The sequence below is a fragment of the Alosa pseudoharengus genome, unplaced genomic scaffold, assembly GCF_046254945.1.
Source record: "Alosa pseudoharengus isolate Yale_2024_CS ecotype anadromous, Long Island Sound unplaced genomic scaffold, YU_APseudo_1.1 YU_APseudo_1.1_scf_12, whole genome shotgun sequence".
NCBI lineage: Eukaryota > Metazoa > Chordata > Actinopteri > Clupeiformes > Clupeidae > Alosa > Alosa pseudoharengus.
In genome coordinates this window covers 2,831,678-2,858,268 of record NW_027468587.1, presented here as the reverse complement: position 1 = coordinate 2,858,268, position 26,591 = coordinate 2,831,678, and the positions used below count along the sequence as shown (strand labels likewise).

Below are 26,591 nucleotides of genomic sequence, written 5' to 3'. Positions count from 1 at the left end.
AGACATGCTTCAGCAGTACACACCTTCTCGTCCTCTCAGGTCCCAGGTGAAAAACCTGCTAGTAAAACCTACAGTTAGAACTAAACATGGTGAAGCAGCTTTTAGCTGCTATGCGGCTCAGCTGTGGAACCAACTTTCGGATGACATCAAAAAGGCCCCAACTGTAGCCAGTTTTAAATCTAGACTTAAGACCAAACTGTTCTCAGATGCTTTCTGCTAACTGTGCCGAGTAACAAATTCTGAATCTGCCTTGACAATTATTCTACTTTGTCTTTTATAACTTTTTTTACTACTTTTGCCTTTGTTTTGCTTACTAATTATTCTTTATTTTTAAATGATTTTACCTTGTTTTATGTTTCCTTTTTATTATGATCTTTACCTTTTAACTATTCTTTGACTATATTGCCCTTCTATGCTTTTATTTGTTATTATTGTTTGGTTTTGTTTATGTAAAGCACATTGAATGACCTCTGTGTATGAAATGCGCTATATAAATAAACTTGACTTGACTTGACTTGACATTAGGCTAGGCCTACTTTCCATTTTGCATACGTTCAGTTGTAGGCTATAGCCTAAAGCTTGACTGAAACATTGTAAAACAATTAGTTAATGTATGAGAAGAGTGAAATCAACTATTAGTTTCGACGGGTCCTCGCATGTTTCTGCTGAAAAACTTAGTTTCATCCCGAGCTGCACGTTATGAACGCATTTAAAGATGCGGTCATTTAAAAAAAAAAATTAGCCAGTCGCCCGCATTCAAACAAACGGAATATGCGATTATATTTCACAACTTTGCGAAGTACTGTGACTGGAAAAGGCTGGCAAGCAAGCCGCAGACAGATCAGGGGATTCACTTCCCTGTTAGGTAGGTCTATGCTTGACCAGCAACACGCGCTGGAGAGACGCATGTTGACATCAAACCATGGAACTAACGCAAGTTTACCCGACTGCTGTTCCCGCTGTCATTCTCGTGGCGTTTCTTCCGTTTTTCATGCCCTAAATGGTATCGGTTTCATGTTCATCTTCTTAATGTATGAGGCTATAACTGTATAGCGCCTACTGACTTGTCTGTCACTAGCTTGACTGAAGAGGAGACGGGGGAGGGGGCCTTCATTAGCTTGCGGGGCCCTACGCAACTTGCGTAGTGTGCGTATAGGGGGAACCGGCCCTGATTAAAGCGACTGTCTTAAAGCGACAGTGCACAATTTATACATTTGTTAAACAGCATAAAATTAAAATTAGCAGTATTTTTAAGGGGGGGGGGGGGGGGTGTTGTGCGACCCAGTGTGACCGTTGAGCCAAAAAGTTTGCTCACCCTGTGATGTTTATACACCTGTGGGTTTATGGAACTGGACTAGGAGGCTGTAAAGAGACATCTATTTTTCTCAGGTTGAAACAAGTGCAGATTGTGGAGATTATGTGGTTGAGGGAGTAGATGTAGGGGAATGCAGCCTACAGCCCATCTGTCTCCTCACGGAAGGTCCAGGTTAGTAGAGGACCTCCCTCAACACCGGTTATTCACACTCATGATTGAAGCGAGCATGTTAAGCCAGGCTGTAATAAAGACATAGCATTCATTTAGTGAGGTAATTATAGTTTCCAGCGTATTAGATGTAGGTTGCAAGATATGGATCTGTGGATGCCCTTGTCTGGGATGCATCATCAGTGATGTTCAATGGAGGTTTCAGGTCTTTTAACATCAGACCAACTCGCCCAGGTAGTAGTAGCAACAAGCTACATGCTCGCCCGCTTAATCCGCCACCTAGTGGCTTTCCCTACAACATCCCTAATCTGTTAAACTTTCCTTAATAAGCGGGAAATTACATTACATTACAATACATTTACGCTTACTTGCTGGTAGTTTTATCTCAAACTGTGGACAAATGTACAATATACTACATTTAGTAAATCTGTAAGAGTTCTCTCCGGGTCAAACCTATGACCTTAGTGTTGCTCAAACAGTGCAAACCCATGACCTCAGCGTTGCTTGCACCTTGCCTTACCAGACAACGAGACCGTAGAGTTGTTATGAGAGCAAGCCAAGGCATGAATAAGAAATGGCATCTCTAATGAATCCTGTGGGGCAGATGAACTGTGTCTCATAACATCTCTGTTCCCCATTTAGCGGTGACTTTGAGACCAGCGCAGGTAGCAGCGCCTTCTCCAACTCTACAGTCTGCAGAGTTCAGCGCAGGGGACTTGGAGGTAAAGCAGAAGCGGTTGAATAATAACAGCCTGTAACCTTCTCCCCCCGGGACCCAAGTCACACCTGCTTATGTGGCTATGAAATGGTCCAATTTGGAAGAAAAAAATGACATAATGATATAATGTATATATTAGGGCTGTCAAAATAACTGATTAATTTAGATTAATTAATTTGAGAAAAAATAACTGATTAAAAAAAATAGTGCAGATTAATCGATTCCGACCCCGAGCCGTTCTAGTCAGTAAAAATTAGACTGTAAAATGAAGGAGAGAGAAGAAAATGTGCTGCCTGGATCATTGATTGGAACATTTACTTTTAAAAAACAGCCTGATGGTGTTGATAAAAATAAAATGTTGAAAATAAAGTCCTTTGCAATGTCTGCAAGTGTTGACATTGAGGGGAGTGTTAATTTATTTTCATTGTGTCCCCTAGGTTATATCTGTGGCCTGAAATGCCTTGTATGTGAAAAAAAAAAAAACTTCTTCCCGAAGCACTTTTGAATTTATTTCCTCAGCATATTAGGTCATATCATAGATTATTATGGCCATTATTTGAACAGTGAAAATAATAATAAAAGAGTTTTTGAACTTTAATGTCACTAATGCTGATTATTCAATGATTCATTTGAATTTAAATATTTAAAATACTTTCACAGCAAAAATTATATATGCGATTAATTTAGATTAATTAATCACAGAGTATGTAATTAATTAGATTATTTTTTAATCGATTGACAGCCCTAGTATATATTATTATATGTTATATATTACTTATATTGAACTTAATGTGATACATTAACAGATACACTTATATTCCACAGGTTGAGTCTGATGATACATGTGTGGACTGTGTTATTAAGGGCCTGAATTTGGGGGAGAGCAGCCATCAGCTCAACCTCCCTTTTGCTGTGTGCTCCGGTCAGTACAAAGTCTTTACCCAATCTAAAATGCTTGAGTATGGCATTGATTATAGATATGGGAAGTGTGTGTGTGTGTGTGTGTTGAATGAAGATACTGTAGGTGTACATGGGGCCGGTTTCCAATCACTGGATGAATCCCTAGTACTGAACTTGGAGGTCTCTATTGAGAAAAGATTTCATCCATACAGGAATCTGGCCCATAAGGCCTCAACGAAGCCAAGCACATAAACAGCAGCAGGCAATAGGACTTAAGTACTTTGTTTACATTTGACACAGATGTTTTTTTATCCATACCAGTCATCAGAAAGATACTTCTTTAGGAATTGTACATCATATGTTGTTTCACAGTAGGGATGATCAGCTTGCCTTTGTGTACAGAGGCAACATCTTAACCCAACATCCATTCTCCTCCATATAGCCACCAATGGGCTTCAGGCTGCCTTGCGCGAGCCGCTGAGAAACCACTTATCTAAGGAGTCGATGGGTCATGTCGACCTGGATGCGGGACCCTTGGATGCGGGACCCCTGGATGCGGGACCCCTGGATGCGGGACCCCTGGATGCGGGACCCCTGGATGCGGGACCCTTGGATGCGGGACCCTTGGATGCGGGACCCTTGGATGCGGGACCCCTGGATGCGGGACCCCTGGATGCGGGACCCTTGGATGCGGGACCCTTGGATGCGGGACCCCTGGATGCGGGACCCTTGGATGCGGGACCCTTGGATGCGGGACCCTTGGCCATCTCGACTTCTTCCTTTCACTTTGCCACTGAGAGGCAGATGTCCCAGATGTCCAAAGTTGTGCAGTTTCTGTGTGTCCATGACTCAAGGCATGACAGTATAAAGACCGCAGCCAGCACACGGACCCCCACTCCCTTCCCTTCCCCCAGAAGGTATAAAGGCACTTGCTTTTAGAAAACAGCAACAGCGAGTGTGAATATAGGCTATCCGAATATTTAACGTCATTCATTATGATAATGGGGCCAAAGCAAAGCAAAGCAATGTCCGGGTACACACTGGCAATATCAGAGACTTCTTTCTTTTTATTGTTTGCCATTGTGCATGGACATTGCGCTGATTTAAGTTGCTTTGCTGTAAGCCTGAAAGCTGAAGTCTGTCACTACAGCGAGATGCACTCCATTCTCTGACTGTGTTGTTGTTCTGAATGTTTCAGTTCAGCTACATCTTTGGGAGAAGATGAGGCAGCGGGAGCATTTCTGACACATGATGGCGCTCAAGCCACAGACACGGATGAAGCTAAAGGAGCGGACGCCACACAGGGCCCAGGCTTCCACCAAAGGCCTGAGGGAGATGATGAGTCCAGTTTGTTGTTTCATAAAATGGGAAGAGGTGTATCTGCCACCTTCACCCAGAGAAGGTTTGCGTTTCTGCAGCGCCTCACCAGAACGGCTCCCTCACCACACCTTGGATGTGAAATGCTCATCGACCTCGTCAGGAACTGCTCCTGCTCCCATTCCAATCAGGGGACGGTAACTGTAGTGCCTAGCAGCTCGAGGGAACCACAGCAGGCCAAAGCACCACAGAGCCCTGAGAGGATAAAACTGGGATATTGATGGAGGTCATACACATGTCCAGATTTTCTGTAAAACATCAATAAGTAAATAAATAAATAAATGCAATTACAAGTCCAACTTTGCCTTCCTAAGTTAAATGAGTGAGTTGAGTTACCCCCCTTTTGATCATCTGAGATTGTTCCATCTCATACATATGCACAGTGTGTTCTTATTTGTGTGTTCTTGATTATAAAAAATAATATATGTGATATGTAATAATGTATATGTAATAATACAGGTGAAACTAGAAAAATTAGAATATTGTGCAAACGTTCATTTATGGCAGTAATTCAACTTAAAAAGTTGAACTATATTATATAGACTCATTATATGCAAAGTGAGATATTTCAAGCCTTTATTTGTTATAATTCTGATGATTATGGCTCACAGCTTATGAAAACCCCAAATTCAAAAATCTCAGAAAATTTGAATATTGTGAAAAGGTTCAATATTGTAGGCTCAAAGTGACACACTCTAATAAGCTAATTAATCCAAAACACCTGCAAAGGGTTCCTGAGCCATTAAACCTCCACAAGGAGGGAAAGCCTCAAAGGGTCATTAACACCCTGCACAAGGAGGGAAAGCCGCAAAGGGTCATTAACACCCTGCACAAGGAGGGAAAGCCTCAAAGGGTCATTAAAAAAGAAGTTGGATGTTCACTTGTGTTGTATCAGTTGGATGTTCACTTGTGTTGTATTAAAATGTTGTATCACTTTAATAGAAAGTTAAGTGGAAGGGAAAAGTGTGGAGGAAAAAGATGCACAAGCAGCAGGGATGACTGCAGCCTGGAGAGGATTGCAAGGAAAAGGCCACATGTGTGGAGGAGCTTCACAAGGAGTGGACTGAGGCTGGAGTTACTGCATCAGGACAAGAGCCACCACACACAGACGGATCCTAGACATGGGCTCCAAATGTCGTATTCTTGTCAAGCCACTCCTGAACAAACAACGTCAGAAGCGTCTTACCTGGGCTAAAGAAAAAAAGAACTGGCCTGTTGCTCAGTGGTCCAAAGTCCTCCAAGATGCTTGAAGTCCAGTGTGAAGTTTCCACAGTCTGTGTTGATTTGGGTAGCCACGTCACCTGCTGGTGTTGGTCCACTGTGCTTTATTAAGACCAGTCAACACACTTGGCACCTGCCCACACTGCCAAAAGTACCAAAACCTGTACCCAAATCAAGTACTGAGTACAAATACATGATTACACTTTTCAGAGGGCTGACATTTCTGTATCCATTTTTTTTTATTGATTTCATGTAATATTCTAATTTGATGAGATTTTGAATTTGGGGGTTTCATAAGCTGTAAGCCATAATCATCCAAATGAAGGCTTGAAGTCTATATAATATATTAGTTTCACCTTTTAAGTTGACTTACTGACATAAATTAACTTTTGCACAATATTCAAATTTCAAATTCAAAAAAAGTGTGTGCATGCATGCGTGTAGTATTCTGTGTTCTGCTCGCAAGTATCCTTCAGTAGTACATGAGCTAATTATTAAGCTCGGACAGTGAGAGAATTAAGCTAATTATGTTGCTCTAGTATTGATAAAAAAGAGGGCCAGATGTTGCCTTGCTATCATTAGTTCCCTTTATGCACACAAGGGGGCAGTATTACCCCAGCGAGAGCAGAGTCGTATTAGTGAGAGCGGAGCCGGGTATGAGTGACAGTGGACAAAGACGGTTCATTGAGTGTGTCCTCATATCAAAACTAGTCTGGAACATCAATCAGAATTAATTTTGGATCTGCTTAAAAACCACAAGGAAAATTGTTTATTACAATGTATTATAAACTTTCTGATAATTAATATTTGAGTCTCCTGCCAAATCGAACAGACATCAATTTTGACAAGCTGACACTATGTGAAGACTACCGAGATACACTAAAGTGTGTGCTATGCATTGAAAGAGTGCAATATCACAGAAACAACCGTTCTGCTGACCTTAGTTACAATAATGATACTGTGCAAATCAAACTGTGCACTGGACCTTAAAGCCATAAGGTTGCGTTGCAATTCTGGCGAAAGATTATTGATGTTTTAAGCTCTTCAGCCGCTCCGCTCCACTCCACTCCTCCAGCTGCAACATGTTGATTGTCTGGAATGGACCTTTTTCACAGCAGCCATTTTTGACATGAAATATATGGTAGGCCCAGGTGTAACAAATGACATTAATTAAGGTTCTGATTCTGCTGCACATAAATTGAACAGTAATGTAATTAGTAACACATGTGCTTGTCCTACTATTTAATGTCAAAATGCTGTGAAAAAGGTGTATTGTGAAAGGCGCCATCTGAGACGCGCGAGGCTCTGTGTGTCTCCCGTTTACAGAACACTGGCACTGTGCACTAACCGAGCACACAATGAACAGACGATTTTAGGACAGTGAGGAGTGATGGTTGAATTTGACCAAAAGTGAACACCTGAGAGCTGCCCTACACAGATTTCCCTGCAGTGCAGGAAAAGACAGGTGCTTGCTTCCTGCTTGAATAGTAGCCTTTTGTAATGCCTTACATTAGCCTACCACGTTACAACAAAAAGTAACACACAGTAATTAGCCTATATTACTTTTGTAACACGTTAATCCCAACACTGAATAATTAGAAGACAGATTCAGAATCTCTCCGTGATAATAACAAGAAGAACATTTGATCATGCTACACGCAGGGATGCTATCATAATTCTCTCTTGTTCCGTGCAAAAGTGACTGAGGGCTAGCCTACTTTAGCCTACTCCTTTGAATTGTAGTGCCACTTAACATTAGGCTATATTCCTTCATTATATAAATGCATTCGTTGCACAGTAAAGACTTTATTTCTTGATGTTAACGGCAATGTAGCCTGTGCTCAGTTTGATGCTCCTATAAGGAGGGCTTTGCCTTGTGTTAGTATGACCCCATCATTTGACTCTTTCTCTCCTCTTGATGAGGAAGCAGTCTCTCAATTGCTTCAGCGATGTCGTCTAACAACATGCCCATTAGATCCTGTCCCGTCCACTCTTCTACAGTCTATCTCACCCGCTGTTCTACCAGCAGTCACACATGTATTTAATGCTTCTCTCAGTTCTGGAATAGTTCCTTATTCTTTTAAACAGGCTAGGGTTACACCTCTGCTAAAGAAAAGTACACTTAATCCAACTGAGGTGAAGAACTACAGACCTGTCTCCCTTCTTCCTTTCTTGTCAAAGGTTTTGGAGAAAGTGGTCTTCAAGCAAGTTTGTGACTTTCTTCATCAGAATAATCTACTAGACCCTATGCAGTCTGGTTTCAAGAGTGGTCATTCTACTGAAACTGCTCTTCTGTCTGTGACTGAAGCATTGAGAGTAGCTAAGTCCTCTGCTCAGTCATCAGTATTAATTCTACTAGATTTATCTGCAGCCTTTGATACTGTTAACCATGACATTCTCCTATCTATACTATCTGAACTGGGAATTTCTGGAAAAGCTCTTGACTGGTTTGAATCTTACCTTAAAGGGCGTTCTTTCAACGTGTCTTGGCAGGGACAGGTATCTAAGTCTCATGCCCTCACCACAGGTGTGCCTCAGGGATCAGTATTAGGACCCTTGCTTTTCTCTATTTACACCACTTCCTTAGGTGATACCATTCGCTCCCATGGATTTGACTATCACTGTTATGCAGACGACACTCAACTTTACCTGTCTTTCCCACCTGATGACTCTAGTGTTTCCCACCGGATTTCTGCATGCCTTAAGGATATTTCAGCCTGAATGAAAGATCGGCACCTTCAGCTTAATCTCTCAAAAACAGAGTTTTTGGTGTTTCCAGCTAAAACAGCTATTCCCCAACAGATTAACATCCAGCTTGACTCAACTTCACTGACCCCAACTAGATCGGCACGAAACTTGGGCGTTGTAATTGATGACCGACTTAACTTCTCTGAGCATATAGCTTCTATTGCAAAATCATGCCGGTTTATGCTTTACAACATTAGGAAGATCAGACCTTATCTGACACAAGATTCCACACAACTTCTTGTTCAGACCATGGTCATCTCTAAGCTGGACTATTGTAATTCACTATTAGCTGGCTTACCCGCTTGTGTAACAAGATCATTACAGCTGATTCAAAATGCTGGAGCACGCCTGGTCTTCAATCAGCCAAAGAGGACACATGTAACTCCTCTCCTAGTTACTCTCCATTGGCTCCCTATAGTAGCCAGAATTAAATTTAAATCTCTCACTTTGGCCTATAGGACACTAACTAGATCTGCTCCTAGTTATTTTAATTAAATAATCAAGCCTTACATCCCCAACCGCCCACTGCGGTCTTCTGGTGAGCGTATGTTGTGTCGACCAGTCATAAAAACTGGGTCTAATTCCAGACTCTTTTCTTCAGTGGTTCCATGTTGGTGGAATGAACTGCCCAGTGCTCTCCGTTCCTGTGGTAGTTTTGGGTCGTTTAAGAGGGGTCTAAAGACATTCCTATTCAACATATACTTAGTTGTTTAAGCGCTTATGTGTTATGGTTTATATAATGTTGTTTTATTTTAATTGGGCTGTTAATTAATTTGACATTATTGTTTATTATTGATATTCTCCTTAATGTAGTCTTAGCATGTTATTGTTTTTATATTATTGATTGAATTGACATTATTGTTTTATTATTGCCTTTCCCCTTTTTTACATTGCTTTTTTTATTAGGCTATTGATTGAATTGATATTATTGTGTACTACAACTATTCTCCTTACTATATTTGACCTAGATTTTAATCTGTTCCCTGTTCATTTTTAAATATTATTATGTTGTTTTGTATTTATATGTCGCTTTGGACAAAGGCGTCTGCTAAATCCATAACCATAACCATAACCATAAACAAATAATTTTTAGTCCATTCCGGGTTTTCATTATTATTTTTTATTTTTTGACAGAGACATGGTTAACTGGTCCCAACGCGTGAATGTAGGTTATGGGTGCTTTCGTAAATTGCCAATCCGAGCGCTCCAAGCACAATCTGAAACTTTTTAACCGTGCGTTGTTCTGTTTTCAGAGTGTCAGATTGAACTTATGAACGCACCCTATCTGACAGCTGACAGGCGCGAGCAGCGCGACATTTCTGCAGCCAATCACTGCTGTCTTTTATTTTATCGATTAGGCTATAGCGTAGTCTTGAAAGCCAGATATTAAGTTAGTTTGCGGGCTGATCGCAATTAAATCCAACTGGCCCGCGGGCTGCTAGTTGAATAGCCCTGGACTACTGAATCACTATTATGACGACAATTTAGGCTAAATTGCCATGGAGACAAAACGTTCCTACACTTGTTCAGTGCGTCATAATGCGCCGAGTTCGGTTTTTTATTCACTTTGATTTCACACTGCGATCGTTACTACACGGTAAGTGCAGTGTCCCCTACAGATATTAATTAATTTGGATGTTTTTTGTCTCTACAGGAAGTTTTCATTTCAGCATTTCTTATATGGGTTTGAATTAAGTGTGATAAAGCTATTGCTTGTCTCTTTAAAAGCCCCACTTCAATGATAGATAGATAGATAGATAGATAGATACTTTATTGATCCTCAGGGGAAATTCAAGAATGTGTATTGTTAGCCTACTAACCAAGAGTGCTTGAACCCTCTAGCTACCACTTTACAAAGATACGGGATCTTCAAACAATATTAAAGACCTACTCTATGGGGACAAATCATCTTGACAATTTTGTCAGTGATGGACCAACCACTGTGAAGATTGCTGGGTAAGCCTTACTACAAAGGGTTCTCATAATGTGAATCAGTAGCCTACATTAGTGATATATACCTTCACTTCTCTCCACAGGGACCCACCTGTGTCTTCAGACATGCAGGGTGAGGCTGGCCAGCCTGCAGAGTCCTTTCCCAGTGATAGTGGTGATTTCATTCCAAGAAATACGAGTTACCTTCAAGTTTACGCTGTCACCCCATCGTCAATGGACTCTTGTTCTACTGATTCTGAAACCATCACTGCTGCCCAAAACCTGGCCAATGAGTAAGTATCCATGCTCAAATGAATACTGAACTTCTGCAATGTCTTGTGATATATAACATACCTAGATCATGTGAATGCTATTGCCTACTTGTCAAAATAGACTACACAAGATAATATTTACATTTACATTTAAATAAACAAGATAATACTGTACATAATACACTTTAAAATCATAAAATGTTGTTGTTTTTTTCGCTTTTCAGGTGTCTCAACTCTGCTGTCGAGGAAAGGCCAACATGTAAGCTCAACATATATGAGGTGATGGCCAGAGCTGGGGGCAGAGAGGAATGGGACATGGACCTGGGCTCGCTGGACTTTGATACCACCTCCATCACATCGGATACAGTCATGTCCAAAGAGATGGCTGAGGCCCCGCGGTTATCTGTGGAGCCCAGCAGGTCCCAGACTAGCGGGAGGCCTGCTGTGGAGCCCAGCAGGTCCCAGACTAGCGGGAGGCCTGCTGTTGTCCAGCGTTTCCTCGCCGCATGCCAGCGTTTCCTCGCCGCATGCCAGCGGCTCAGGGGTGTCTCGTGTGTCCGAGTCTCGTCCGCAGGCCGTCCGCCCGAGCGGCCCCGTACGGCCAGGTTTGCGGTGTCCAGTGGCGTTCGACGCCGTGGCCACATCGAGGAGACGGCCGCCTCGGAGTGTGTCGACCTGACCGCAGCCATTGATGCCATGGAGGTCGTGGTGGGCAGGGTGGTCCTCAGTCAAGATGATGCTGCCACCGTCAGGAGCAGGATGGAGCACCTTCTGTCCAGCGGAGTTCTGAGGCCCCTGACAGACATGTTGGTGGACCACCTCCGTCACCTCATTTCAGAGTATGACTCTTCACTCACTTCTGAGGTGCCTGGCACATCTGTGTCCGCTTCCACCATTCCTCAGTGGAGAGAGACTGATCATATCTATGCCATCGTTGAAAGATTTTTGAAGCCCGTCCTTGGCCAGCTTCTGGAAGATGTCCTCGCTCACTTAAACAAGGCTGATGTGGAAGGCAGTGAACGTGGCTCTCCTTCAGCAGCATCTAGGTCTTATATTGACATCACTGAGGACGCGTTGAGTCTTTTGGCCACCATGATGGTCCAGGAGATCATGGATGATTTATTTAGCAGGCCAGACAAGGAGTCAGGTCAGAGGTCGCCCCACGGACGTTTTACACCCATGACCGGTGGAGCCAGCAAACAGGAGGCTGTGGAGGACTGCAAAGCCACTGGCCGTACAGAGGCAAAGGGCAAAACCACTGTGAGCTTCGAGGGAAATGACTACTTTTCCCTAGTCAATAATGTGCTGGTCCAGCTGATGCGGAAGATTGAGCCCACCACTGAGGACTCGGCTGATTTCACAGCCTTCCACTGCACCCTCACTGAAAAGATCCTCTCAGAGCTGTGCTCGGCATCAGGCCTCTTAAGAAATGAGCTGCATCCACAATCTGTCAACATCCAGAAGATATGCAAGAAAATGCACAAGGACCTTTTGAAAACCTTTGTCTCCAAAGACATGGTCCATAAGCTTTTAGTTTATCGGCTCCCTGTGTTCAGCTCGATCCTGACCAAATGTTTAGTAAAAGAGCTCCTTCGGTTAAGCCAGGGGGAGGCTGAGAGGGCACACAGATGCAAACTATTTAACTTCCTTCAGAGATTTCAACTCTGCAGAAAGGTTTGCGCCACTTTCAAGAAAAAGGTAGAGTTGTTTGTATTCATCCTCAAAATTCAATCTGTAAAGTATTATTAGTGTGGTAACAACAACAATAATTATAATCAGCATTGTTATCATTATTACTGTCATCATGATTGGTTTGCTTTCATTTCCAGAACTCCAGAACAAACTTCCAGAGAACCAACAAAGTTCAGCCCATATCCGGAGAAGTCACAGCAGAAAATTAGCCATCCTGTTATGAAAATGGGGGTAAGTCTTCTAGAAGAGATAGATGGATAGATAGATAGATAGATAGATAGATAGATATACTTTATAGTGTCATACATGTTAAATGGTATCTTATTGCAAACCTTACTAGCTAGTAGGTATCATAGTCTATCATCATTTATTTGTCTTTTAAATTATTTTTTCCTCTGCCAATGCACTATAGCATCTTGAATTTCCCCTTGGGGATCAATAAAGTATCTATCTATCGATCTATAGGTCAGACTTGGAGATCAATAAAGTATCTATCTATCTATCTATCTATCTATTTATCTATCTATAGGTCAGACTTGGGGATCAATAAAGTATCTATCTATAGGTCAGACTTGAGGATCAATAAAGTATCTATCTATCTATCTATAGGTCAGACTTGCTCAGCGCTCCTAGAGGGAAATCCCCCTGCATCCTCTTTGCCACACAGGGCCCAGGCTTCTGCCAAAGGCCTGAGGGAGATGTTAAGTCGAGGTTTTTTTTTTTAATAAAATGGGAAGAGGTGTATCCGCCGGTTTCTGCAGCGCCTCACCAGAACGGCTCCCTCAACACACCTTGGATGTCCAGAACGGCTCCCTCAACACACCTTGGATGTCCGAAATTATTGCCGACTGAAAGGTCTGCTCTGAACAATCGCATCCAAATGATCCATGAAATGCTCACGGACCTCGTGTCTGCTCCTGCTCCCATTCCAATCAGGGGACGGTAACTGTAGTGCCTAGCAGCTCGAGGGAACCACAGCAGGCCAAAGCACCACAGAGCCCTGAGAGGATAAAACTGGGATATTGATGGAGGTCATACACATGTCCAGATTGTCTGCCAAATCATGTCAACAAATAAATACATTTACATGTCCAACTTTGCCTTTCTGTACCCTTTGATTAATCTGAGATCGCTCGATCTTATGCATATGCAGTGTGTTGTTTATAGATGATATAAGATATGTCTTAGGCCTACAGTGTGTTGCAGTGTGTTATATATACACCTCTGGACCACTGCACATGTTTCTAAGAATACAATAGTGTTCACATCATGTCTAGGATAAATGAGTAGATATGAGTAGATCCACAGTATCTATCCAAACAATATTGGATAGTAGTGTATGCTCAGAGCCTAAATGATAACAGTGCTTCATGACAATGGTATTATTTAGCCTAACAGCAGATGTAATGAAAGACCTGCGATAGCGTTCCTTCTTGCAAGATGGATGCAGCAGTCTGTTGCTAAAGGAGCTGCTTAGCACTCCCACTGTGCCGTGCAAGGGTGACAGGTTGCATTAAAGAAGAAAAAGGTCACACAAATATGTTGTATGTAAATATGTTATGTGTATAAACACATTTGCATGCAAAGAAAAAGACCAGATTGCTGCCCCAAAGACTGCTTTATTGAGACGGTTTATGTTTAGGCAACGACATCAACTCCCAGGTGAGTCTGTCCATCAGTACGTCTCCTACCTGAAAGGTTTAGCCAGCCATTGTAAATTTGCCATCATGACTTTCGCTGCCGGACCGCATCAGAAGTGTTCATCACTGTTTGAAGGGCTGGGCTGTCTGTCTGCCTTATCAACCCCTCACTGACCCCTCACTGACTCCTCGGTGACTCCAGTCGTCCGGCCACTGCACCGTATTCCACTGGCCCTTAGCGATGGAGTGTCTGCGCCGTATTCCACTGGCCCTTAGCGATGGAGTGTCTGCGCCGTATTCCACTGGCCCTTAGCGATGGAGTGTCCGTTGAGCTGTAGTGGCTGCTGGATGCTGGGATCATTGAGCCGGTTCATGCTTCACAGAAAGAAAACAGGGGCTCTGTGCGTCCGTGTGGACCTCCGCATAGTAAATATGTATATTAGTGCTGTCAGTTAAATATGTATATACTTATATTACTTTTTCTGCTGTAAGTGCATGTTGTGTGTGATGTCTGTATGCTACTGAGACCTTGAATTTCCTCTTGGGGATCTATAAAGTATCTATCTATCTATCTATCTATCTATCTATCTATCTATCTAACAAAGCAGTCATCCCAGACAGATACCGGTTGCCCAGTGCCCACGTCTGAGGAGCTCACGGCACAATCCCACGGCTCCACCGTCTTTTCAAAACTGGACCTCAGAGAGGGCTATCTCCAGGTGCCCCTCCACACTGAAAGCAGAATCCTGACGGCCTTCGTTACACACCTCGGTGTGTTCCGCTACAAGAGGATGCCTTTCGGCCTTAGCTCCGCCCCTTCCTTCCTTTAAAAGGTCATGACCTCAGTGCTGGCAGGTATACCAGGTGTTATTTACCTTGATGATGTGGTGGTACATGGTGCTACTACTGCTATCCATGACTCACCAAACACAGTCTAATCCATACCTGCCAACACTCCCATTTTCCCGTATTTCAAGGTTATCCCAGCACCCTCCCATTTTGTTATTTCTCCCGGGAAATTCCCGGAATTTGCATGACCATCAAACTTAATTTTAAAATCACAGATCCATTCTTTTTTTCTGTTAGTCTGACATTTCCCGGGTTGCCAAATTGGGTATGATATAGATAGATAGATAGATAGATAGAAAGATAGATAGATACTTTATTGATATGCACCCTACACATAGATTACACATTGACTTACTTTCAATTTCAACCATTTTGGCATAAAAGCTGGCAACCCAAATAAGGAAGCGAGTGCACACTGCACAGCCACTGAGTGATGTGTCCGAACAGCAGCATCTGGTGGTTGAATGTCATCGCGCTATCTATCATTGTTCGCCAAACATTCTATAGCAGGCCAATTCCACAGAAAATTGACTTTTTGTCACATCCATAACGCCAGTGAAATGCCTTGGCATTTGTATGATGTGAATGATAACATTCATTTTTTGTGCATTTTTTCTCATGTACATTCTTCAGCCAAAAGTAGCAAATGCTCAAATTTCATGTAATCATTCACATCATACCATACCATCACATTTTATTGGCGTTATGGATGTTAAAAAAAACGTAATTTTTCATGGAATTGCCCAGCATTCTTTATCTAGGGAAAAAGAAAAAGAAAACATTTTTGGGGGAAGACGTTCATCTGGCATTTGGATAACCGACAATCAACCTGTCGCATTGAGGTAAGATCATTATTCTCAATTATCTCAATTCTATAAATAGAATAACCTGTCAACTGTTCGTTCGAAGTATCTGAAATTATTATGATAGTCGTAATTTTTTCTTATCAAGGTTAGTTGTGTTTACACATGGTTGATGATTGCACATGATTTTCTCTCGCATTGTACACAGCCAAATGGACCAAAAACACAACCTAAAATTGCGGAATTGTACGACGCAGGCCTACCTCACCATCTGCACCCCCTCGTCCCTGCTACACTACCGTGCTACCCAGCATTCAACCACAGAGGTTTACCCAGCCTCACTCATGCTGGGTAGGGAGTTACACCTACCACTGGACAGGCTCCGCCCAACTGCAGAACACACTTACACCAGTCAAAGCTTCAGTCACCCGACATCAGAAGCAGAAGAAACAGTGGTTTGACAAGAAAAAGAGTCAGAAAAAGAGTCTGGTCAGGATACCAGATATCATTGTGGCAGACTGGGTGAGAGCTCGCCGACCGCACAGGGAGAACAAGATGGCCTCAATTTGGTCCAGTCCACAGCAAGTGGCCCGCCGACTGGGACCAGCCTCATACCTCCTTGATGATGGCACCCGCTGGCATCTTGGAAAAATCAGCTTTTTCAAAAGTGTGTTTAGTTTCTGTCCAACTACATGTTACAAATATACATAGAAGTCCATGAAAGACAGAAGAGCTTCAGGTTTTGAGCAACAGTGTGTGATGTATCAAAAATGTCATATTATGACAAATGTGTTTACAATGTGAGGCAAAAGTTTGCTTTTGCGATGTACTTACAATATTTTAAATGCTGTTTCATTTTGCAGGTGATATGAAGCATTTCATGTGAGCAACAGTTGGATTTGTATGTAGAGAAAAAAGACACAGAGCTTTGAAAGCAGTTGAAAAAAAAAAAAAACCTGTAACATCATTTACAGAAGAGGTTCCTCCAATACCTTGGTGGCCCACTAGAGGTCGCGGCCCACCTGCAATAGCAATACCAGAGCCCGTCTACATTCTCTGGCAATACCTTCCTGGTCCAAAAAACGGGACTTTCCAGTTAACGCAACATGTGATCTAATAATAAAAAAAAAAAATGGGCTAGGCTAAAGTGGGCAGATCGATTCAGCCAATTATAACAAGTGCCGCTAGACCCTCCCAAACACACACTGTTAGGCTTGAGCTACACACTGTAGCCCTAGAGCTTAGACGGCAAAGCAAAGGAACTGCTTCCACGCTCGTATCCTACGCCTCATTAGTGCCTATCCATCTTGCAACAGAATGATAACCACAGGACAAATTGTCGTCAGTACATTCACAGGTAGGCCTAAATTAACTTTTACAAACAGTTTATGTTTACTTAGCAGATGCTTTTGTCCAAAGCGAAATCACTGCTTGGCATTAAACTGAACAGTAAAAGTAAAGTCTAGTCATAGGCCTATAAAAATATTTATAGACTAGGCCTAGGCCTACTAGGCTAAATAGAATTTAACAGAATGATAACAATTTCTATTAGGATAGGTTAGCTTATCACCTTCCTTTAACTTTGTTATCATTAGCCTACCTTTTCATCAGGGATGTTTTGAGTTGGTGCCCTACGAAGCTCAAGTGTAGGGCGCGTACATTTACAGTGTCGGTCTTCATCATTAGAACACGACAGTTCTGTAACTACTGTAGCGCATCTGGTTGATGGTGTCAAAGACAAGTCAGTGTCAAATTGATTTGTAACGTTACAGCCTAAAGGCTGATTTATGCTTCTGCGTCGAATCGACGGCATAGCTCCGCAGACCCTCCAGCGTCACCGCGAAATGCGCGAATCCCCCTCCGAGCCCTCCGCCCTGGCTCGACTTGCACCTCCGAAAATAGCCTAGCCTACTTCGTAATTGAGGCGACGCAGACCGCAAGGACATGTGATTGTCAACTCGTCCTGTGTGTTGATAGTCGTTGTTTCAAGCAGCCTACTAATAGCAACATGCTAGTTCACTGACATAGCCTAAACTTGGCAAATAAACTTAGACATATTTTGGTTACAATGACGGTGTTATATGTTTGTAAAGTATCTATATCCGTAACGTTTTAAAATTAGCACTTCGTCATAGGGTGGCTGTCCTGATTTCCAATGCCCTGTCCTGCGTCCTGCGCAACATCAAGCAGGACGCGTATTTGTCCTCCTTTTTGAGACAGGCTTGAAGAGCGGAGTTCTAGAATCTTTGCTGGGACGCAGCACAACGTCTAATGCCGTAACATATAGTCTAACAAATGATTGGCTAAGAGCGGTGTCAGATAAATATCTGAGCGGATATCATTGGTTAAAAACGTAAACAAGGCTCCATGTGCTGCTACGTCATATGTATTTGACAGAAAGTTAGCATCATGCCAAAACGTAAGACCTCGTTCAATTCAGAATGGAAGAACGTGCATGAGTTTATATCGAAAAGCAGTCGAGACTCCTTCCATGGCTTATTCAAACTTTGTCGATGTGACGTTGACGTAAGCAACTCACCCACTCACACACACACACACACACACACACACACGAAGACACTGAAGACAAGTCCCCAAAAGCCTGAAGCACTTTTGACTCACTCACACTCACTCACACACACACCCATAAAGACACTGAAGGCAAGTCCCCAAAAGACTGAAGCACTTTAGAAATGCTATACTTTTTGAGCAGTTGAATGTATTTTTTTACAATCTCCTTTGTTGTTTACATAACAGGTTATTTATGCTTTAAAAAAAAAAAAAAAATTTTTATTATGTATGTTCGTTTTTACATTTAAGTCCACACATGTTATGCTTTGTGGCACTCTGCACTTTAAAAGATTCATCTCAGTGGTCAGTTTTTGAACACCACAAGGTATTGAATAACAAATACTGTGAACAAAAAACTCTTTTTGACTTTTCATTAATATTTTTTCCTGCTCAGCTACACAAACATCATCTTTAAACCATACAAAATTGTATTGTAAATGAGAGTATACCAGAGTCCTATGTACACCATAGTAATTTATTGATATGCCGCATAATGTCCTCCTTTTTGGTATTATGGAAGTGGTCACCCTACTTCGTCAGGAAGCAGTAGCCTACTTGGGCAGTTGTGCTAAAGTTTGCTTGCTTAGGCTACACTTAAACCAGAGCCCGTCTAACTGGCTGGCAGACACCTCGCAAATAACCAACTTACTTTCTGGTTACAGTAGCCTAACTAGGTCAGTGGAATGTACTGTGTCTATTTCTCAATACGTTTTGCAAAATATAAGCAACAAAAGGCCAAACCAAATTAATATTTTAGCACGACATTCTGGGGTTTGCCATTCTGAGTACCGTTTCGGTGGTGAGCGACGCAGACACAGCGACACCGAATATCGAAGCCACACACCCCCACATTAAACGCAGACATCCCGATGATTGGCAGCATGCCAGCAATGCACAGTTCTCTCACAGACGCATCAGTCTAGGTGTTCATGAGATGAACTTATTTCCTTAAACCTCTACCTCCTCCTCCTTCTACCTCCATCTCCTAGATACACTTGACTTCAGTACTAAAACTTCTGCAGTCATCCTCTGGTAATAGCATTAGGTGTTGTAGTATTTCTTACCTAAAGTTCTCTGCATTCTCTGCATTGTATTTAGTAAATAGAAGCCTATTTATTGTTATGTAAGGCTTCTTCTGCGTTAATAGCTTGAAGATATTCCTCATTTTGTAAGTCGCTTTGGATAAAGGCATTTGAATGTATAAATGGGAAATCCATTACATAGATGGGTTATTCTTTAGTAGGCCTATATATTGATCCTTCATGGTATGTGGTGTATTGTAGAAGTAAATTTTTGATGGTAATAATTTTGAAATTCTGAAAAACATTTTTCAAAATATAAGCATAGGTTTCTGTTATTCATGGTGTAAGCAATCTGTTAATGTAATTTAATTTATAGAGATTAGCCTAAATTCCAAGGGCTGAATGCAAGTTAACAAACACTGTAGAGATAGATGAGATAGATAGATAGATAGATACTTTATTGATCCCCAGGGAAAATTCAAGAATTAAGTATTAAATCAAGATAGCGGTGAGAAAATATTGTTGGCCCATGGCTCAACAAAAGACTAATTTAACAGACTTAACAGACAATTAGGTAGCCGAGTGTCTGAAAATGTTCTTTACTGTGAGTGTATGTGTCTGTGTGTAGCGTTCTTGCTGTATGACATCCGTCTGCTCTCTGCGGCTCCTGTGACACTCCCACTTTCATGTGAGGGAAAGGTGCAACAAGACGGTTTGTTTGGATTTGAACTGCCACTCCTTGTGACTGACCTTTTGAAGGATCCATCCTGTGAAGTACAGCTGATTATAGAGGTAAACGTTTAGCAGAGAGATAAAGCGAGATAAAGAGATAAAGAATTCCTCAAACCCCTAGTGGAAAGATGTTTTGGGGCTACTTATTTCACTGTTTACTTTCCTGTTGTTTTCCACAGAACATTGTAAGGGCTATATATGAGAAGGGGGGTGTGCCTGGCCCTGTATCTTCTCCAGTTCTGAGAGCCACAATGCACAGTTTTACTCTGAGCAGCTGCCCAAGCTCAGTCCTGCTGGATGTAGACTGCGAGGTAAATTTGTCACAATTTTACCCAAAGATCTTCAGAAGAGACAACATTTTTATTTTACCTGCAATTAGCTGTCTGATAGCCTATCTATTAATGTATTTTGTTTTAATGTATAATAATGCATTTCTATCCCGTCTCTGTTAGGCTAAACTCTCAAGAAAACTACAATGCTTTTGTGAGTACTTTTATACACCCATATTTCTTACAGTTGCATGAAAAGTTCCTAGACATGTTTGTAATGGAGAGACAATGTGAAGGGATGTACTGTGTGTATACATATATTGTCTACTGTCTATATGTTTTCCTGAAGCCTAATGCTAATGAAATATTACAGTGGATTGCATTATAATTCCTTTCTAATGCCTTCAGAGTTGTGTCTGTTTGCTCACAGGTACCTATTCTACCAGGACCATCCAAAACATCACCTCTTTTGCCACATCACTAACTACAGCACTGCAGAGTAAGTTAAAGATAGAAGGCTCTATTTTGATGGTCTGAAGTGTATGGGTTAATTAAGCAATAAGCCCCGAGAGGCCGTAGAATCAGTGTAACCTACGGACTCGAGTGGCTTATTGCTTTTCTAAAACTGTTGCTATAAATACCTGGCAAAGTTTCATAAAGCAAAGCAACGAGAAATGTAACGATTTATTCATAGATAATCATTCTTCCGCCAAGAAATATATTTCCTCTATCTGAATGGTTGCCAAGCAACGTCGAGACGCAGCTACTTTAACTTTTGTATCAAGTTGTGGTAGCGCAGTAATATAGAACAGAATGCGGTCAAGGTGTATAGAGGGAGAGCAGCTTCAAAGAAGAGAACTTCTGACGGCAAATTTGAGGAAAAGTTGGTAAACCACCCTTCTTACCTAATTTGAGGGTGCTGATTCTGAATATTTTGTATACCAAGCTCAATTCTGAGATCTAAGCTGCATAATCAGCATTTTAACATAAAATAGCGATTTTCTTTTGCTTATTTTTACCTAAATTGGGTTGATTTCAAAAGTAATCACTAAAACCAAATAAAAGTGTTCTCTAAATACATGTTTGAGCATTAAAGAAGCCATACTATAGTTTATTAACGTATTTAATGGGAACATGATTACAGTTAACATGTAATAAACTCGGAAATTCTAATCAAAACACAACCATATTTTTATTGCTAACATAGTGAGTCACTCGTGGTGGATGCATTTCATCACAATAACAAATTGCACAGATAACCTTCAACTCAGAATACAGTCTACAGTACATATGAACTTAAATAGCGGGAATAAGCCTAATGCAGAACTGCATCTACCGTCAGCAACAACCGACAAGTAAAAAACATTTTACTTCCAGTTACACTGGATTTGGTATATATATAAGTATATATACTCTTTTGATCCCGTGAGGGAAATTTGGTCTCTGCATTTATCCCAATCCGTAAATTAGTGAAACACACTGAGCACACAGTGAAGTGAAGCACACACTAATCCCGGCGCAGTGAGCTGCCTGCAACAACAGCGGCGCTCGGGGAGCAGTGAGGGGTTAGGTGTCTTGCTCAAGGGCACTTCAGCCGTGCCTACCGGTCGGGGTTCGAACCGGCAACTCTCCGGTTACAAGTGCGAAGCACTAACCAGTAGGCCACGGCTGCCTCCATGTGTGCTTGCCTCCATACTAGAGCTTGATAATGTGCTCTTCTAATATGCCATGTGTGCTTGCGTCCATACTAGAGCTTGATAATGTGCTCTTCTAATATGCCATGTGTGCTTGCGTCCATACTAGAGCTTGATAATGTGCTCTTCTAATATGCCATGTGTGCTTGCCTCCATACTAGAGCTTGATAATGTGCTCTTCTAATATGCCATTGAGCTGCATCACTTGTTGGTGGTAGAGCCTCCGATCCTCAACATCTAGAAAACAGAGTGGCTCTGGCATAGTGTTGTCACGATACCAAAAAGTATGACTTCGATACAATGTCTGCCATAAATATCTTGATACTCGATATTGAAACGATATCCAAATCCTAAAATATCTGGAAAAGAAAGGACGCAGGCCTCCTCCAAGTGTATTGAGTCATTTGTGTTGAATTTGGTGCACTTTTGGTCAATTCTGGGTTTTAAACTTCTAAACGTTCTACATAATTATTATTTTTGTAGTCAGCAAAATAGTAGTTTGTGTGTGATTAAGTCCTTTATTGTTTGTTATAGCTCATTTATATTGTGTGGTGTTTTGGCAATAAATTACCTTTAAATAGCCAAAGTAGGCTAGATCAAGGTCAGTGTTCAAATTACTGCATGCAAATCACTTAATGCTGCTAATCTTTAGGCCATCTGATGTAGGCTACCCCGTGTTTATGGGATTTCTTTGACAGTTGCAAAGGGGAAAAAAGTGAAGATTCTTTATTAATTTAATAAGTATGTTTCAACCACTCAGGTCTTAATCAGATAGGCCTATACAACATTATCTGTTTTGCTATCATTTGCTACCACATAACAAATACCAAATAACAATACGAAAGTTTCTCACAAACTTTCCTGCATACCCTTAAATGTGCTGTAGTCAGATGGGTGTCCTAAAGACATACTGTAACTAGATCTTGAGCATCTATTACCAGTGTTGAATGAGCAGTTTTTGCAGTGATCACTACTGGACATTCCACATTGCTAGACAGCACCTGTGAGGATAGACTTATTTCCACTTCACAAATAACCATCACTATCTGCAATAACTACAGTACAGGGACATTAATCAGTTCATAGCTGAGGATTTGTCCTAGGTCCACTTTCCTTTCAGCATCGTATGCAGTAATGATGTACTGGAGAATGTTTCTTTTTTGTTGCACTATAAAGGATATCTTGTCTAAATTCTTTGCAAATAATGCAATCTCCATAGCACTCTTCAGCACTCCTCAAAAATGCACATTCTTCCATTTTTCTGCAGTGAGATGTTTTAACTAGGCAAGCACAGTCGCCTTTACAGTAAAAAAAAAACTGTGTAAATCCTCTGTAAAGACTGACAACTGTTCATAATAGTTAGTGACAAAGGACTTTCTATAGAAAAATGAGCAGTCACCTACAGTACTATTCTATCAATTTATTATTTTGTTTCTAAACGTCATACTGACTTTTATCTATTATTTCAATTTATATTTTAATTTGAGCTTATTTTCACTTGCTACTTGAGGGTCATTGGGGTAATTCCTGTCCTGTCCTACAACATATCTGATACATAAAGAGTATATTAATGCCTTATTTTTTGCAATTCCTATGATATCTGATAGCAAAACCAAAAAGTATGTGAATTATGCTAATTATGCTAATTAGCAAGCTTAAAACTCAAAATTGAGCTTGGTAAACAAAATATTTGAATTCAGCACCCTCAAATTGTGTGAAATAGCCCCTTTACCGACTTTTCCTCAAATTTGCCAACAGGACTTTTTCTGAACGTTTGTTAGCTATCTGCTCTCCCTCTAGTATGTTTGAGCTGGATTTTACAACGGCATCGAACGTGATTCAGCCAATCATAATCAAGGACCGGAACTGTCAGTTTTAGAAGCACATTTAGGGCGTGTCCAGTCCACATTTGCTATTTTCACGATGGAATAAGTGATCAGATATAGAGTGCGTTGTTCAAAAGGGCTGTTCTTATGTTTCTTAATTAATCATGGTTGTGTTTTGGGCCTAACACCCATTAAAGCAATGAGTGACATCTCTGCATAAGGAATCTGCGTGTACGCGAGATTGTGTATGTAATACCAGGATTCCACTAGAGCCTGCTTTACTAAAACATGTGTGTGCCAAGCAGAGTATAGCCTTCATGGATCGGCTCTTGCCTAATATTTGAACAATGATTAGGCACGACTAGTATTGCTCAACGACAAAACAAAGTCTTACACTAAGTTATTTACTTTTCACTATTGACTGTCAATTGGTAACAATCAAAAACAAAGCCTGAAAAAAAGCAAAACACTTACCCCAATAATATTCAAATGACTGAATACAAATCCAAAGCACATTCATCCAAGCAGACCAGTCGTTTGGGACTCGTTGTTGTCCCACCAGCTGTTACATGTTGTGACAGTTGCGCCCTTTAGATTACATGCGCCTTTCACTTAAGACCAGATCTATTTTTTTATTTATTTTTGAGTGCGTGCTCTTGATCTGACAACTTGTGAACTTAAGCGTGTCTCAACTGCAGATACATACACTTGACCACAAATAAAGATTACTATGAAAACTTAATTGAAAGCCTAGTCCCAATTAAACACTGGTCTGATATGGCTACAGGTTTGGACAAATAAGGCAAGCTTCAATTAGAAGCCTAGTTTGGTTTTATGGATTTTATGGGGGTTTATGTTGGTTGTATAAAACCTCTTAAAAAAAACCTAATTGGCCTACCTCTTCTTTCAGCAAACAAGACCTCCAGCGATGTCCCTGTTGTTGCTACTGGTCCTATTATTGCCACTGTCATCGCCACTGTTGGTTTCCTCATCATCAGTGCTTTAATGGTCCTATATAGGTATGCTTATGGGATGAGTGTAATCTGATGCCATGTGATTCATTTTCTATATATCCTTGATGTCATTTGACTTTGTCTTTCATATATGCATCCTTTACTTTGTTGTTGCTTACTTTATGATAACAGGAAGAAGATTATCGCCCTTTACAGCGTCTTTATGGAATGGAAGAACAGAAGCACATCAGCGAGAAGCTCCACTGAAGATCTTTCTGGTGATGAAAAAGAAAAGCTCTGAAGCTACCCTCATGTTTGAATGAATGTTATTGTGAAGGTACAAAATGTATTTCAGTGTTTCCCACAGAATTGAATTGTATTTGTGGTGGTAGGTGAGTATTCTAACAGTATTATATTATAAAGGATTTCATCCCATTTCAATAGTACAACATAGAAAATCATTATGTGGTGATCAATTTTGATATTGTGGTGGGCCGCCACAAATTAGTCAATGTATGGGAAACACTGTATTTGTACAAAGGTGATGTGATCTGCCTTATTTCAGATGCCAAGGTGGTCTTTAAGGGTAGCTAGCTCACAAGTAGCCATCTTGCCAGGGGCAGAGCCACCCCACCAGATGTGATAGTTGGGCTTGTCAGCAGGAAACATCTCCAAGTAGATATGTTTTCTTAGCCAAAACAAGCGTTTTACATTGATTTGATGCTGGTCAATGTGCTTTGTCAATTGACTCAAGAACCAGTTTCTATCATTGTAATGAAGTTGTTCTCCATGCACATGTAGCCTATGGTAGTGTGGTGGAAAACGTCATTCTAGTACTTGAAAATACTCTTACTTGTGGCATTGCATCTACAAACTTGCAAAACTTAAGTTATTGGTTTCTTCATATGTCAAATTGTGTATTTTCAGTTATGCTTTGCTTAAATCAGTTTGGTTAATAATGCATCATTTGATATTGAATTTAAGTCTTTGATATGTATTGTTTTACTTTTCACGTTATGTTTATGTGCCACTGACTCCTCTGAGTCTGGGCCTGGCCACCCCATCAACATTTCTATAGAATCTCCACTGCATCTTGCTTTCCATTTTCCCCATGATGTTCTGGTGCTGTGTATTGTCTACTTTAATCCAAAGTGTTAAGGATCAGGAGGCATTGGATAGATTGGGAACACATTTAACACAAGATTAATTGGGACGGTGGTAGCGCAGTGGCTAAGGATGAAAAGTTGTGGGTTAGACTCCTGGCTTCCACTTAATCTCAAGTTCCTCTGGGGATAATGAGCCTGTACCATAATTGACCTTGTAAGTTGCTTTGAATATGAAAGATGCCTGATTATGTTGTGCAGGCACATACATTTTCAATGTGAAGTACTTCTAATGTGTCACTCAAATTTAAGGGTGGGTAAGACATAAGTTTAGCTATTTATTTTTTATACTTTTATGACAATATTTATATACATTTCTAAATATTTATACATATTTATATGTATGTCCATATAATATGTGTTCAGTTAGTAAATTAAAATGATATTGTGACGTTATTATTGTGTAATGTGGTTATAAAGAGGAGAAGAATGTAAACACTATCCGCATGTCTGCTGAACATCAGTAAATGTAATGGCCTTTGAAGAAAGAAACTGTGAAGTGTTGTGACTGTGTAGATAACAACGCTCACTTTCAACAGTGTGACCTGATTCGACACGCATCATATTACAACTCTAGGATCACCCCACGTCGTCACTGAAGACGTCACTTAAAAGAGAAAAAAGAGGGGGGAGGGGCCAGTGCAGTGGAATGTGGGTGTGTAACTAGCCATAATTCTATAAACAGTATCCATTTACAGACACGCTGGTTCCTGCCACTGCTGTGAT

At 41.1% G+C, this 26,591-nt stretch overlaps 1 protein-coding gene across 1 annotated transcript; it reads left to right on the top strand.

The window, feature by feature from the left end:
- The first annotated feature begins 15,541 nt into the window (after positions 1–15,541).
- Positions 15,542–26,591, top strand: LOC143118693 (uncharacterized). The gene is made up of 7 exons (XM_076279754.1): positions 15,542–16,992; positions 19,857–20,020; positions 20,140–20,271; positions 20,413–20,443; positions 20,660–20,728; positions 24,660–24,768; positions 24,895–26,591. The coding sequence occupies exons 1-7, from the start codon at positions 16,953–16,955 to the stop codon at positions 25,001–25,003; spliced, it is 654 nt and encodes a 217-aa protein (XP_076135869.1). The 5' UTR covers positions 15,542–16,952; the 3' UTR covers positions 25,004–26,591.